Source organism: Equus caballus, chromosome 8 (genome assembly GCF_041296265.1).
Source record: "Equus caballus isolate H_3958 breed thoroughbred chromosome 8, TB-T2T, whole genome shotgun sequence".
In the NCBI taxonomy this organism is placed as follows: domain Eukaryota; kingdom Metazoa; phylum Chordata; class Mammalia; order Perissodactyla; family Equidae; genus Equus; species Equus caballus.
Window position 1 is genome coordinate 1,600,934 of NC_091691.1, and position 15,032 is coordinate 1,615,965.

Below are 15,032 nucleotides of genomic sequence, written 5' to 3' on the forward strand. Positions count from 1 at the left end.
ACCCCCCCCCCCCCCGCTTTTTCTTCCCATCCCCCTAGTACATGGTTGCATATTTTAGTTGCGGGTCCTTCTAGTTGTGGCATGTGGGATGCCGCCTCAGCGTGGCCTGATAAGTGGTGCCATGTCTGTGCCCAGGATCCGAACCACTGAAACCCTGGGCCACCAAAGTGGAGTGTGCAAACTTAACCACTCGGCCACGGGGCCAACCCCCTAAGTGTCCTTTCTTGACTGCCTCATTGTTGCTCAAATGTGGCCTAACCCCTATGACACAGAGTCCTTAAAATAACCACTGGGGGAAAAAAATTCTCCCAGATGTGGGAAACGACTTTCGGGGACAGGTCAATCCCAGCAATGTGGGACTAAACAAATCTTGGTTGATCAGTGATGCTTTCAGAGAAAGATCTTGATCAAAAGGGGAAAAACATGAAATGTGACATAAAACAGAGTCACTTATGTCTAAGGGCTTTAAAATGGAGCTGGGAAGCCATGAAGGAAATGTGTCTCATGCATGTCCTCATCCAGCAGAACATGAACTTCTGAACTGAGTAATGCTGCAAGAAACCTGCAGCCCCTCACAGTGTTTGACTTTTGCCCCCCTCTAGCTGGACTTAGCAATCATTATTTTAGCCAAGATTAGCTTTCTGCCACCAATCCCAATTAACATTCTCAGTAATGCAACCCTCCCTTCTGTGCCTTTAAAAGCCCCTGACTTTTATGCCCTATTGGAACACTACTTGGGTTTCTACCTCAATCTGTTCTCCCTGAATTGCAATTCTTTGATCCCAAAATAAATGCCTCTCTGTCTCTCATTTTGGCTGTTTATTTTTAGGTTAACAGAGTCAAGGCATTACTCCCCCACACACACACACCACTCCTCTTAATCATTGAGTCCACATGCCACATGTGAGCCAGATGTCCCTATGTCCTGCCTCCTGGAGTTCCCCTTTCTGTTAGTATCCAAATCAGATTGCTCAAATCAGCTCATTCATTTCAGGCAGTCCAGGCTTCCCCAGTTTCTGAGGGCTTTTTTCTTTTGGGGAGTGGGATGGGGCAAAAGAAGTCTTACATTTCTCCCAAGTCAGTCCTCCTTGCTATCTTTTCCTCCACTTTTGTCTGTCTCTCTGTCCCCATGCTGTCCCCTCCCCCAGTGTGCTATTCTCCCCAGGGCCAAATTCAGCCCAAACTCCAGCATTCAAAGCCCACCAGCATGCGGCCCCATATTAGCTCTCCACAGTCATCCTCACTACACCTCACCATGAACTGGTTTCCCAGCCCTTCCTTCTTCTTGTCCTCCAGCCCTGGCAATGGCAGTCACCACTGTCCCCACCTGCTCCAGCCCTGACCAGAGGTGCACCCTCCTCCAATTCCTGTAGCCTCTCTGCCCGAGGCTGACCGGCTCCTTGTATCCACCACATTGGGCCTCCCTGGGAGAGTCCCGTGTCTGGTTCTCCAAACATCACTCCCTGGAAGCCCCAGCTAGCGGACTGACCCTTCTGACCCCTAGACCCCACTCTGAAATCTGCCAGAGCAAGGGGCGCTGAAGAGTTGGTCCCACTGGATCCATGGGGAGCTGGGGTTGTGTGTGTGTGTGTGGGTTGTGTTGCTGAAAGCCAGCCCATTTGAACTGCCACTGAGAACATTACCCCATGCACCCATTGGCCTAGCTGTGTAGGCAGGGTAAGAAATCCACATTTTGCATCTTTTTTCTAATTTTTACTTTATATTTATTAATATATTGATATATAATTTATATTTTAAATTATTATACATAACATATTTATGTATTTATATTCTCTGTATTTAACTCCTTTTTGGGGCTGCCTGCTCTACGAAAATTCCAGCCCATTCAGGTCGTGCTTAGAAGAGCCACGAGAGGGGCTCTTTCCCCTGTAGGGTAAACACACACTCTCCCATGGACCAGCAGCAGGAGTGGGGGAATTCTGGGGGTGGTAAACTGAGGGCATCAGTCACCCTTCCAGACCTTGGAAATTATGTTCTTTCACCAAGGTGTGGGGTGTGGGTAATTCTTTGGCCTCCTGCAATGACCCCGTGGGGGGGGTCTCCTGCCCCCATCCTCCCCGGATGCCATATGCCCCCTCTAGTGGGCCAGTCCGACCCGCACCTGCTGCCTGCTGGCCTCCGCCCACCCAGGTGAGCCAAACCCTTTGTCCTTCCGTCGTCACGACAGCCCAGCCCAGAGCCGCCAGTGTCACCGTCTCCACCACAGTCCACGCGCCACGCTGATTCCCCCAACTCTCCCAAGCCCGCCCTGCCCTCGTGCTGCTTGGAAACCTCGCGATACTTTCTTTAAGACCCGCTCCCGCGTCCCAAGTCTCCCGGAAGGCGGAAGTACCCCTCTCTCCCCCCTTGACCTTCCCAGCCACTTCCTCCCAGGACCCAGCACTGGTCCGCCCCGGGTGCGCTTGCAGGAGTCCGGTGACACGTCTGCCCCTGACAGGCCTAGGCTTGGAGCTTTGTCCCAGCCCAGGACGCCGGCCACGGCGGTGAGAGGGGCGCTGACAGCCCTCCCCGGTGGCTGCGCTGCCGGCTGCAGAGCCTCTCACAGGCCCGGCCCTATCCCTCCTGGCCTGTGCTGCTCACGGGGAGCCCGCCTTTCACGGACGGACGGGGCTCAGGCGCCGAGAGCTGGCAGCGCGGCCTTCCCATCAGGGCTCCCCCAGCCCAGCCACCACCAGCCCCGCAGCTTCCCGCCGGCACGGCACCACACGTTCAACTTCCCACCCAAAGGGAAGACCAATCAAAAGAGCAATTTCGCTGCTCAGGAAAATGGCCAGTGGCGATTGGGGACCCTGTCTAGGGCCCGCCCCCCAAAGCGATCAGAGCCAATGGCCGTAGGACGGGCGGCAAGCCAATCAGGCTGCTGCGGGCTGCAGTCGGGGGCGTGGTGTTGGACCTGTAGCGGGTAGGAGCGCGCGTGCGGCCAGCAAGGGTCGCCCTGGCTCGGGGGCGGCTGGGCTCCAGGGCCTTGTCCCTGACCGGCAGCCCCGGGACCGGGCGCCAGCCAAGGCCGTGTCCCCACAGCTTGTGGGTCGGGGGTGGGCACCGGGCACACTGCGCGGGTGCAGTCGCCCTCTGCCCTCACCCTTCCAGACTCTTCCTTCGGAAGCAGCACCGAGTGTTGTGCCCGAGCTCTCTTCTGCACGTCTCTGCTGTGTTGGGAGCTCACGAGGGCGCTTAAACGATGGGCAGTATTTACAAGGTCTTGTAATAAGAACGATAGAAACCGGCATATGCGGAAAAATCTTGCTTCCCCCATTAGATAGGGTTTTTTTTTTTTCCTGGTTGTTTATACTTATAATTTTTTTTAAAGCAAAACCAAGCAAACAGGAATAGATGTGCTGACATCCCCTCTTTCTTGCACCAAAGGTAGCACCCAGTATGCACTCTTGTGCCTGTAGTTTCGTTGTACGGAAACTCCGGCTCCCTCCGTGTCAGCTCCAAGGATCTGCATGGTCGTTTGCCCCGCACAGTGTCCAGAGCGTGGCTGTGGGTCAGTCGGCCTGTTCTGTGTCACGGAGTCTCGGGTGTTTCCAGCCTTGACCCAGAACGCTGCCGTGAGCGTCCGCGCGTGTGCTGCTTCCTGCCGTGTGGGTGTGCAGGGGCTGCCAGGGGCGGAGGACTGGGAGTCTGTAGACATGGGCAGATCCCCTTCCGTCGGCGACATGTGAGGATTCCTGTTTTCCCACACAGGGTGGGCTTCTGCCTTTAGCTTGTTCATTTTTGTATCCTCAGCTCACAGGTATCTCCTGGGTAATTGTTGGATTAATATGTTAATAGTTTACATGTCGGTGGAACCCAACCATCACTTCTGTCATCCTGCGCTTCTAGAACAAGCAGTGCCCAGAGGCAGCCTGATGTGGAGAGAGGCAAGAATGACCCTGGAACCAGACTTCACATGGTCCAGTTCAAATTTCACTTGTTCCCAGGGAGCTGAGGCTGACGGGCAATCATCTCAGCCTCAGTTTCCCCTCCTGACCATTGTGGTAGAGTCCAAACTTTATAAAAAGTATGTAATTATACAATAACTCACACTAGCCTCTGCATTCTCCTTTTGTAGAAGTTGGTTTTGAGGCTTCTGTTATTGGTCATTGCACAGCATGAAATCAAGCTGCTCACAAAAATGTTTTATAGAGGTGAAGTATTCCAAGTGTAAAGGAAAAGTATCTTCTGTTACCTGACAGGTAAAAGAAGGCTTCTAGATTAGAAGAAATTTGTGCATTTCATCATTTTTAGGAGCTGTTATTTTTACTAAAGTCTTTGTCTTAAAAAGAAAAATACCGTGATTAATACTTTCAGAAGAGCTATTCAGCCATTGTTTGTTGGTATAATAGTCTTCTCAAGTTGAAATGCCTAAATGTGATTTTAAGAGTTCATAGTACTTGGTTAAACCAACTAAACTAAGCAACTTCAGGTGAGGGGGAGGTGGTGATGAGTTGGTGTTAATTTAACCTAGAAGAACTTACACTGACCTTCTCTGAGACAGTGTTATTCCAGGTACTTTCCCTTTGTTAGAAGGGTTTGTGCCTCAAGATGAATTTAATGGAAATCCCAGCCGTAGAAATTTTGATTAAAGTCCTACTTTATGCATCGCAAAGCCTCATCACAAAGTTTAGTACCTTCTAGAGAATTTATCCCTGCCTCGAAGGGTGATTTTTTTCTGGCTCACTATTGCAATTTGGGCAGAAGCAGAGTTATCCTATTAGCTGTGAATTAGCCCCTTGTCTTTCACTTACTATAGAGGAGCCCAGAAGCAGAATTTCTAGGCTTCTAGACCATCACTCTTATGAGCTGGGAGATTACAATGCTGGGTTAGGAAATCAGAAACAACTTGAACTGTGATGTGGTCATGATTATATGATGGGAAAATAATACCCACGCTTAAAATGGTCTGGGTCCTGATGTGGCCATTTTGACTGCCTATTTCATTTCTTCTGTTCTCTCTCCTTGGGTGAGCTCCAGTAGTAAGTGTAAGGTATTTGTCTGTTTCATCTATGTTGTTGAATTTATTGGAGCAGAGTCATTCATAATATTCCTTTACCTGTCAATATCTCAGTGTCAATAGTGACATCCTCTTTTTCATTCCTGATTTTGGTAATGTGTGTCTTCTCTTTCTCTGAATCAATTTGGGTGGGGGTTTATCAATGTGATTGCTCAGCTCAGAGGACTAGGTTTTGGTTTCATTGATTCCCTCCTTTTTTTTAAAATCTGTTTCTGTTTAGTTTATTTCTGTTCTTTATTATTTCCTTTTTCCCTGTATAAGTTGGATATTGGCTCTTTTTCAGTTTCTTAAGGTGAAAGCTTAGGTCATTGATTCTGAAACTTTTGAACGACTTCCTGTGTCTGTGTTCATGAGGGTTACTGGTTTGTAGGTTCCTTATACTGTTGTTGGTTTTGGTACAAGGATGATGCTGGCCTCATAGAGTGAGTTGGGAAACGTTCATTCTGCTTCCATTTTCCATAAGAGTTTTATGGGTCATTGATTTTAGGCCTTTGCAACTGTTTCTGATATGAGTGTTTATTATATATGTTTGCCTCTAAGCACTGTGTTAGCTGCATCCCACAAATTTTGGTATGTCATGTTTTCATTTTCATTCCAGTCAGAATACTTCCTAATATCCCTTGTTATTAGTTTCCAAATATTTGGGGACTTTTCAGGTGTCTTTGTGTTACTGGTTTCTAATTCCAGCATTCAGAAAACATATCTTGTATTGTTTAATTTTTTTAAGACCGTTATTAATAGGTGCTTGCAGTTTGTTGAGGTTTTTGAAAATATCAACTTGTAAATTTTTATCACAAGTTAAAACTCAGGTTCTTAGAAACTTAACTTGACCAGATATGAAACAATTTTAAAACTTTTAAAGGTGTATTGAGAAAAACTAGGCTTAAAACAAAACACCTTTGTCGTTACCAAAAAGAGACATCTTTAGATAAAATAATGAAGGTCCCATGCTGCATAGATAATGCAGATGGTTCCAGCTATCTGGTCAGAGGGCAAAAAGCAAGCCCTTAAGCTCTTCCGCTCCGATCTTCTGTTCATTTCTCGGTACTGGAATGTCGTCTCATCTCTTTGTGTTGGATGACTACAGACGGTGGTGGAGGTGGGACGCTCAGCCCCAGGAGGAGGGTTCTCAGCTGGGGCGCAGCTGCTTTCGTCTCCTGGCCATTTTGTGGTCTAGGGATTTCTTGGCCTCTGTGTTGGTCGTTGAAGGTGCGGCGGTGCTGACGTTGAGGTGGCTGCTTACAGTAGGTCTCCTGTCCCTGATCTTCCTGATCTGCGTGGCCGTCCTCTCTGGCTGTCTTTGGCGAGGAGGGTCCCTGCAGCACTGTGGTCTATACCCCGATACAGCTTCTGTTCACTGGTCTAGCTTGTTCTCCTGCACCTGGGTGTCAGTCCCCTCCATCACTTCTCCCTGCACAGGAGGGCTGGAACACTGTGGTTGTCACCCACAGGGTCTCTGCATGTGGTGAGGTGGGGACCGTGGCCTGCATGCAGTTAGGCCAGCACTGTGGGGCCTGGCCTTCGGGAGCTCTCTCTGATCCCGCATTCTTTCCCGCTGTCACTATTCTGGTGGTTCTGCTGGGGGATGGGGAGACCCCTGCGACGTGAACAGCAGCTATGCTGGCCCCAGGCTGCCGCACATTTAGTGTCTGCACTGCAGCTCCGCCAGGCCTGTCACATTTGCTCCTCTGCCCCCTTCTCCTGCAGCAGCATCAGACTGCATAGTCTCCCCATCTTCTGCACTGGAAGGTCCGGCTGGGCTTCCTCCTCTGTGGTGGTCTGTGTTCTAGTGCATCTTCCCTGCTCCTTCCTGTGGGCGAAACCATATCCACTTCTTACACTGAACCATTTTACTGTTCCCAAGCCTGTATCACAATTACCCTCTTGTGCCTGCACTCCATCTGTGGTGCTGGGCTTGGTGTCGCCAGCACAGGGGGTGGGGGCAGCTGAGGGTCTTGGCCTCGCTGCTCAAGGTGTGGTGACAGTGGCTGGGCCAGCTCACCCCTCAAGGGTGCAGTGATGGAGACTGGATGGAGGCAGGGCTGCTCAGGGTGTGGTGACGGTGGCTGGGCCAGCTCACCCCTCAAAGGTGCAGGGATGGAGACTGGAGCTGGAGGCGGGGCTGCTCAGGGCTCTCTGGGCTCCGCTCTTCCTCCCACTACTGAGCAAACTCTTCTTTGGATTATTTGGGGTTTACTGAGACTTGTCTTTGGTTGGTGGGGAATGTGGTCTCTTGGCAAATGTCCCCTGCGCACGTGAGAAGAATGTGTTCTCTGCTGTGTTGGAGGGCGTGTTCTGTAATGTTAGTTCGGGCAGAGTGGTGACAGTGCTGTCCAGGGCTTCCGCATCCGTCCTCGTCTCTGTCTAGCTGCTGAGTCAGTGATTGAGCGAGTGTTGAAATCTCGGACTGTGGGCCGTCTGTTTCTCCTTTCAGTTCTGTGGGTTTTCTTTGTATATTTGAAGCTCTGTGTCTAGAAGCTATGACTCTCCTGATACACAGCCATCAAGGACTGTGATGCCTTCCTGGTGAATGGTCCCTCTACTATTAGGAAATGACCCTCTTTCCCTGGGAAATTCTATGCTTTGAAAGCAGCACTGTTGGTCCTGGCCTGCACTCTCCCCACTGGACTCCAGTGAAAGCACTGCTCCCTGAGAGCTCCCTGCAGGCGAGGTGCTGTCTGGCGGGGCCTGCCTCCCACCCCCAACCAGAGGCCTTCGGGGGCATCAGAGAACTGAGAGACCCTGAGTTCCTGCTAGTCTGCCCACCCAGCTGCAGGCGAGAGCCCACCGTGGCGCTCTTGGAGAAGCACAAGATGAGTGGTGGAGTGGGAGGCCCCAGCATCTCCACCTGGTCCCCATGTGCTGGAGCAATGTCCTTGCTGCCCCTTCCGTGTGCCATGCGCCTCTCCCACCCCTGCTGTCCCACCTCATCCAGAGCGGAGTTTCCTCTACACCTGCTTGGAGGACGCCTGGTGGGGTGGTCCATCCATGCCAGCCTCCCCTCTCCCAGACCAAGGCCCATCTGCGCTCGCACATGCTGCTGTCAGCAGAAAGCAGATGGCACAGCATGCACACCGCGCTGCCCCTGCAGCCACCCTCCTTTCCTGCGGTGGAGCCTCAGCCTGCCGGGTCTCTCTCCTCTTTCCTGTTCCCTGTCTCTGGGCTTCCTGCACTTAGCACAGAGTCAGGTCTGCTTTTTCCTCCCTCTGACAATCCACCTTTATTAGGTAATTACATGGAATGTGTAAGGACACTGATGTGACTATGGGCGTGGTTGGATTTAGATCCACCAGGTTGATGTTTGTTTGCTATTTATCCCGTTTGTCCCCAGTTCTCTCTTTTCCTACCTTCTTTTGGGTTAATTATTGGTATGATTTCATCTTATCTCCTGTGTTAGCTTCTTGGCTCTGCCGCTTCATGTTTTGTGGTTGCTTTGAGGATTCCTGCCTCAATCTTCTGTTTGTGCCAGTCTGCCGTCAGGTGACACTGTCCACTTCACGACAGTCCACTTCCGTGTCCTCTTCTTGGCCCTGTGCTATTGTTCACCATATGTTACTTTTATATGAGTTATTAACCCCACAATAAACCATTATTTTTGCTTTAACATTCAACTTTACTTTTAAAATATGGCAAAAAGTCTTTGATATTTGCCCCATATTTAGCAATCGTGGTGTCTGCGCTCCTTGCGTAGTCCCAGCTGTCCATCTAGGATTGTTTCCCTCTGCCTGGAGGGGTTCCTTTCACATCTCTTGTCGTGCTCTGCTGATGATTAATTCTCTCAGTGTTTCAATGTCTGAAAAATCTTTATTTTGCCTTATTTTTTACTTTCATTGAGGTAAAATTGACATGAAGTACTCATTTAAAGCACATGATTTGACAAGGTTTAATATTAACATATTGATAACCCCTGAAGCCATCACCTCCATCAAGATAATGAACATGTCCATCACCCCAAGTTCCCTCCTGCCCCCCTTCTCCTACTCCCTACCAATCTATTTTTCTGTATTTTCTAGAATTTTATGTCAGTGGGATCACTGAGTTCATTGGTTGTTGTGGTTTGGATTCTTTCACTCACTGTGATTATTTTGAGATTCATCCATGTTGTTGCACATGTTGACATGGTTCATTTTGTTGCAGAGTATCACTTTTTTTGTGACAAAATAAATGACACAATTTACCATTTTAACCATTTTTCAGTGTACAATTCAGTAGCATTAAGTACATTCATGTGTTGTATAACCAGCACCACTATTTCCAGAACTTTTTCATCATCCTCAAATCTTATCTTCTGTGGTATATAATCTGTTGTTAATATCATCCAGTGTTCATTTCAGACACTATCTATTTTATCATTAGCAGTTTGATTTATGTCTTTTTAATAGCAAACATGTTCCCCTTATCATGCTAATTTTTCCTCTACCTTCCTGAGCATGTGGATATATAACAGTTATTTTAATGTCCTTGTCTACTAATTCTATCATCTATGCCATTTCTGGGTCTGTTTTCATCGGTTGCTTTTTCTCTTCATAGGGTCATATTCTCTGGATTTTTTTCGTATACCTCGTAAGTTTAGATTGGATACCAGACATTATGAATTTCACATTCTTGGGTGCTAGATTTTCTTGGAGTTCCTTTAGCTATGTTTAGGCTTTTTGGGCGATGCTATCAATATACCTGGGAACAGTGTGACCCTTTGAGGCTTGCTTTTCAGCTTGCTTAGGTGGGTTCCAAACAGCCTGGAGTGTAGGCCTCACTGGGCCCCACTTCTGAGGACCCCGTGCAGTGTCTGTGAGGGAGAGGTCTTTCCAGCGTGGCAGCTGTGAGGTCAGGAGTGCCCCACACGTGTGCCAAGCTGGCCACAGCTGTGGACTCCGTGGGACCCCCTGCTGGTCTGCACAGAGCTCTTCCCTGCAGCTCTCCCCCTGCCCCCGGTCTCAGCACCATGGTTTCCAGCTGCCTTGGCCTCCCCGAACCCCGAATCCTCTCTTCACAACTCGGGGGGATCCCTGGGCTTCGGGTCTCCCTCCCTCTGCTGCAGCTGGAAAACTCCCCAGCAGGCTTCTGGGGCAGGAACACGCTGACTTGTTTCTTTGCTGTGAGCCATCACTGCCTCTGCTGCCTGTTGTCCAGTGACCGAAAACTGTTATTTCACTCTTATTTTGTGTGATATTTTAAGCCATTGCTTAAAACAGGGTGGGAAATCTACCCTTTGGTGGAAGCAAAATTGCTTGACTGCTTATTTTATATTAATTTTTATATTACTTACTGATCGCTTGGAAGACAAGCTCATAATGGCTGTATTCTTAATCATAGTTCAAGTGTGTCTCTATCCATGTGGATGGCAGGTGTTCAGATATGAAATGATCATGGCAGGTCATGGGATGTAATGATTGAGAAAACCTGCAGACATCAAAATGTTTTACAAATATTAATTTATGACATCAGGTCCCATTTGCATTTGTAGAGTGACAATTGCCTTGAAGATGAGGGTTTCACATTCATGTTCTTTGTCCCAGTGCAAGTGCATCTCTATCCACATGGGGCAGGCGGGGGTCCAGATGGGCAATGCCTGCTGGGAAGGGTACTGCCTTGATCATGAAATTCACTCAATGATCAGATGCCAAGTGACAAAACCATTGGCGGTGGGGATGACTTGTTTAGCACGTGCTTCAGCGAAACTGGGGCTGGCAAGCATGTACCCAGAGCATTGTTTGTGGACCTGGAGTCCACCATGTCGGTAGGTATGTGGACACTTGGGGCAGCTGTCCTGGGAGGGTGGCACAGCCTTGCTAAAGCCCCCCATGTGCTCCTTGGATCCCCCTGCAGAAGGGACGGACGTACAAGTGTATGCCCGTGGTCACGTTAGGTCACACACTGGAAGGTTAGTGCCTGAAATGTCCGTGGGACTCAGGCTCCTAATTGAGAAAAACCTGCTGTGAGGTTGGCCGGCACTGAGATGGGCTGGGGGTGGAGTCACTCGTGGCCTCCTCCGCCCGGTCAGGTGGTTGTGTAGACCCTGTCTGTGTAGCCCAGGCACCAGTCCCTCCTTAGTGCTGTGCGCTCCCTCAGGCTGGGGCACGAGTCTTGACCTGCATTTTAGACATAGAAAGCTCAGTATACAACATTCGTTGGGTTCCTCCAGATTAGAAGTCTGAGGTAGTTTCCGAGGAGAGCTGCAAAGAGAGCACCTTTCAGTGGCCACCAGGGGATGACAGAATGTCACCCTGAAGCCTGTGAGACCCAGGCCACATAGGGTGGCCTGATGGGACTGCCCTGCAACAGTCATGCTGGGGACTGTCTAGCCTGTAAGGGATTTTTAAATTCCACCCTTGGCTGTAGCTTTGGGGATGGAAGAAACACGCATGTGTAGAGTTGCCTGTGCGCCGGTGTGAGAGCTCTCCTCCCTTCTTGGGGAACCGGTCATTCTGGCATTTGTCCTGCGAGTTGAGTCTTCTCTCCTAGAGCCATTGGGTGCAGCTGTGGTGTATTATACAGAGATGTTATTAGAGTCAGAGGGAATGGAGGGTGGGGCTGAGTCAAAGGTGACTGCAGGCTGGGGTGGGGAGCGGTGGGGACATGCTCCCAGGCCTGGTTCCTGAGGGGCCCTCTTAGGCATCAAAGGCAGACAACGATCCCTGAATATTAAAAACACTCTGGCTTATTGTCTTCAAAGTCAGGGCTCCTCCCACCCCTAAAGCAGGTCACCCGGAGATCAAGGCTACCTGGCAGGGTGGTGTCCAGGGCATTCCATCACCTGGCTGGAGAGCCCACCAGGTCTGCACCCACCAGCTAGGCCTGCTGCCCTCTCTGGCCAGGCACACAGTAAGGGTTTAATCAGTGCTTCCAGAATATGTTACAGACGTAACAACAGAGACTGATGTGCACCATATCCTGGAGGGACGTCTTTAAAACAGTTTACTGAACTTCAACAGGGAGCACTCCACTGAATTTCTTTCCTCAGTGACCCACGTCCCCCCATGACAAGCATTCCCCCTCGCTGCTTCTGGGGTCTTCTGCTTCTCCCTTTTCTATGGGAAAATGCAGAAAGGAGTGAGCTGGTCGGTGGCAGTCGCCACAGGCCACCTCAATGGCCAGGGGTCAGGAATCCAGACAGAGTCAAGCCCCTGAGTGGGCTCCAGCCCATGGCCTGCAGCAGCTGCACACCCCGATTCTGTGGGAAATCTAAGGCCAGTGAGTGCCCACAGCCCCAAACCCCTCGTCCTCCTAGGCCACCATGGTCCCCACACTTGGACCACTCTGACAACTCTTTATTTTCTCCACCCCAGAAACTGCCATTGATGAGGTGGCAGGAAGGTCTCTGTGCACAGATGTTGGGACAGGGGCCTCAGAGATCTGTCTTGTCTGCTGGCCTCAGCCTCTCGGCCACAGCGCATTCCTGGCATGGCCCCTCATCTGCCACTCCCCTCCCGCTCCTCCCCATCAAACCCCTCCCCAGGCTGCCCTCTACCCCACCAGGCATCTCCCCAAGGCCCCTGTGTCCTGGTAGCCTGGCCACTGGCCGCCCAGCCCAGTAGGACCCAAGGCCCGAGCACTTGAGGCGAAAACGACCCTGCGTAGCCGAGCACTCCACTCTTGCCCCCGTGCTCAGGGCTCCCTCCCCACCTCCTTAAGAGCCCCCTCTGACCTCCCAACCCCTCTGTGCCAGTGCTCCCAGCGCCATTCCCACAGCACCCCTCCTGACTCTCCACTCTCTCCCTCTTCCTGCACCCCCAGCTCAGGCCCCGCTCCCACCAATGGCCTGGATCCACTGGATCCACGCTCTGCCCTGCCTCCCCGCCTGCCCTTCCTCTCTCAGCCCCCTCCCCACTTCCCGCCTGCAGGGCTGCAGGGCAAGGACACTGCAGCTGGCACCCAGGGCCCCCCACCCTGCTCAACCCTTACTGCTCCAGCAAGGCCAGCTGCACTGGCCTCCTCCCTTCTGTTACTGTCGGTTTGTCTAGCCATCTCCCTCCCTGGACCAAGAGCATGTCCACCTCGCAGTCCCACTGCGCCCCCAGCGCTACAGCCGGCCTGGCACCCAGAGTCCTCAGCACATGAGCCCCAACACCCCTCGAGGGAGGAGGGCTCTGTTCCCAGTTTCTCCTTCCTTCTGGAAACTCACACATCGATTCCTCAGCTCAGCCGCTAGTCCACCCACCCCTCCCCTGACCTGCCCCTTGGCCCTGCCCCACTCCTCCCTGGCCCAAGCTCCAGGTGGCACCTGGAACTTCCAGGTGGGCGACATGGGGAGGGGCAGGAAGGAGGGTGAAGCCACACCACATGTGGGATCTCAGCTCTCCCTCACACACCCCTAGAAACGCCTGGAAGGTACTCTCAGCTCAGGAACCAGGCAGAAAAGAAGAGTCACAGTTTGTCCTCCAGACTGCCCACCCAGGTGGCCTATAGCATCTCAGAGGCCGAGGCGTTTCTCATACCCAGGGCTCTGCTCTGCACGGTGCACCACGCTGCCCCTTCCCTGCCCCTCGGTCTGCTGTCCTCCTCTGGGGTGGGGACACCTCCACAGAACCGAGTCTCACCCAGCTGACCCTGGCACTCCCTCCCACAGGGGCCCAGCCTGCCCTCCACCCAAACGTCGGCCCTTCTCGGGCTGTCTGAGAGAGCCCCGGAGCTTCTGGCCAAGGAGCCAGCCCAGAAGGTTCAGCTGCAAGTCAGAGGGTTTGTGATAGCACCTGGGAGCAGAAGGGACAGACACATGGGGAGGAGGCAGTTGGAGCTGCACCATGACACCTCGTCACCAGCACCTGTTTATGCCCCAGTCATGACCCTCGAGAGCGGGGAGGCCCCTCACACCCATGCCCAGTGCTCTGCCACTCCGGCCTCTGCACCCTGAGTGTCCAGGGCAGCCAGGGGATGCCACGCTCACTCCCATCCCACGCCCCACCACCCGAGGAGGGAAGCTCATCTGGCCAGACTCCAGAGCAGGACTTGGGGCGAGTGGGGTAAGATGAGGGGGTGGCAGGAAAGCCTCTGCCTGCCCAGCTCCCTGAGCGCTTCCCTGAGGCCGGACAAACCATGAGCACAGGCACCAAAGCAGTCTTGTTCCCGGGTTTGTGGAACGAAGGCAGGAGCGCAGAGGGGAGGAGAGGCTGGGGCAGCAAAAGTTCCAGATAAGGCCCAGCCTACTCGGCCTCCCTGGGGCACCCACTCTGCATCCACCCGATCCGCAGGTGCTCTCTCCAGGGCGGCAGCCAGGCCGAAGCTGGGGACTGCAGCCCCAGGGGCGAGCCCCTGGCTTGGGCCCAGGGGGTCCTGGGTCAAGACCGACGGAAAGGCCTGGCCACTGAGGGCCAAGGCCACCCCGTGCCCGGCGCTGCCCCCTCCCCATCCCTGCCACCTCGCCACCCGGGCCACAGGGGCGGGGAGCACCGGGCCCAACTCTGACCTCTCGTCTCGGGCACGCTCGATGGGGGCAGACACGGCCGCAGGGGGCTAGGGCTCGCTCGGCAGCCTCTGCTCGGCACACGGACGGACGGAGCATCTGGAGGACGGCGAGGGGCGCCACGTGCAGCGTCAGCAGGGCCACCGGGCTCCTGCAGAGACAGACACCCTGCGCAGGGAGACCTCGCCCGGGCCGGGCGGCTCGGCGACAGCGGGCGGGCGTGGCCGCCCCCCTCAAGACCCGACTCTGCCCTGGGCCTCAGGGGCTCCGGCAAGGGCGAGGGGTGGAGAGCAGGGGTGTCGGGGGTCGCCAAGCGTGCAGCCCCGCCCGCGCCCACTCACTGAACACGTCGGGTCGATGGCGCCGTCCGCCGCCTGCGCAGCTCGTCCGGGTCCATCTCCTGGGCGCTCAGCGCCTTCTTCGGCCGCAGCGCGAGCTTCTGCAGGGCCGCCTCCTGTACCTGGGCGCGCCCCCGGCGGGGGCCGGCGCCCAGCGCCTCCATCTGCGCGGCCGCGCGAAGGTGCGCGCCCTGCCGGCCCCTGAGCCCGCCCCGTGCCATCCGCTGGCCCCGCGCTCTCCCCGCCCCCGACCACGGCCTCGCCTACCGCCAGC

At 53.2% G+C, this 15,032-nt stretch overlaps 1 protein-coding gene across 12 annotated transcripts in view; it reads right to left on the bottom strand.

Moving 5' to 3' along the window:
* LOC100051903 (cationic amino acid transporter 4) overlaps window positions 1–15,015 on the bottom strand; it is a 40,457-nt gene extending 25,442 nt beyond the window's left edge. For 2 of the 12 annotated variants that reach the window (XM_070275200.1, XM_070275206.1), the window contains exon 1: window positions 14,424–15,001. Coding sequence is in view for 3 of the 12 variants with exons in the window: in XM_023646666.2 (XP_023502434.2) it covers window positions 14,762–14,979 (218 nt within the window). In the remaining 9 variants the exon portion in view is untranslated. Of the gene's footprint in view, window positions 1–10,286; window positions 10,421–14,423 lie in introns of those variants that run through there. The other 10 variants (XM_070275209.1, XM_070275198.1, XM_070275201.1 and 7 more) reach the window with 9 other exon arrangements.
* Window positions 15,016–15,032: the final 17 nt, after the last annotated feature.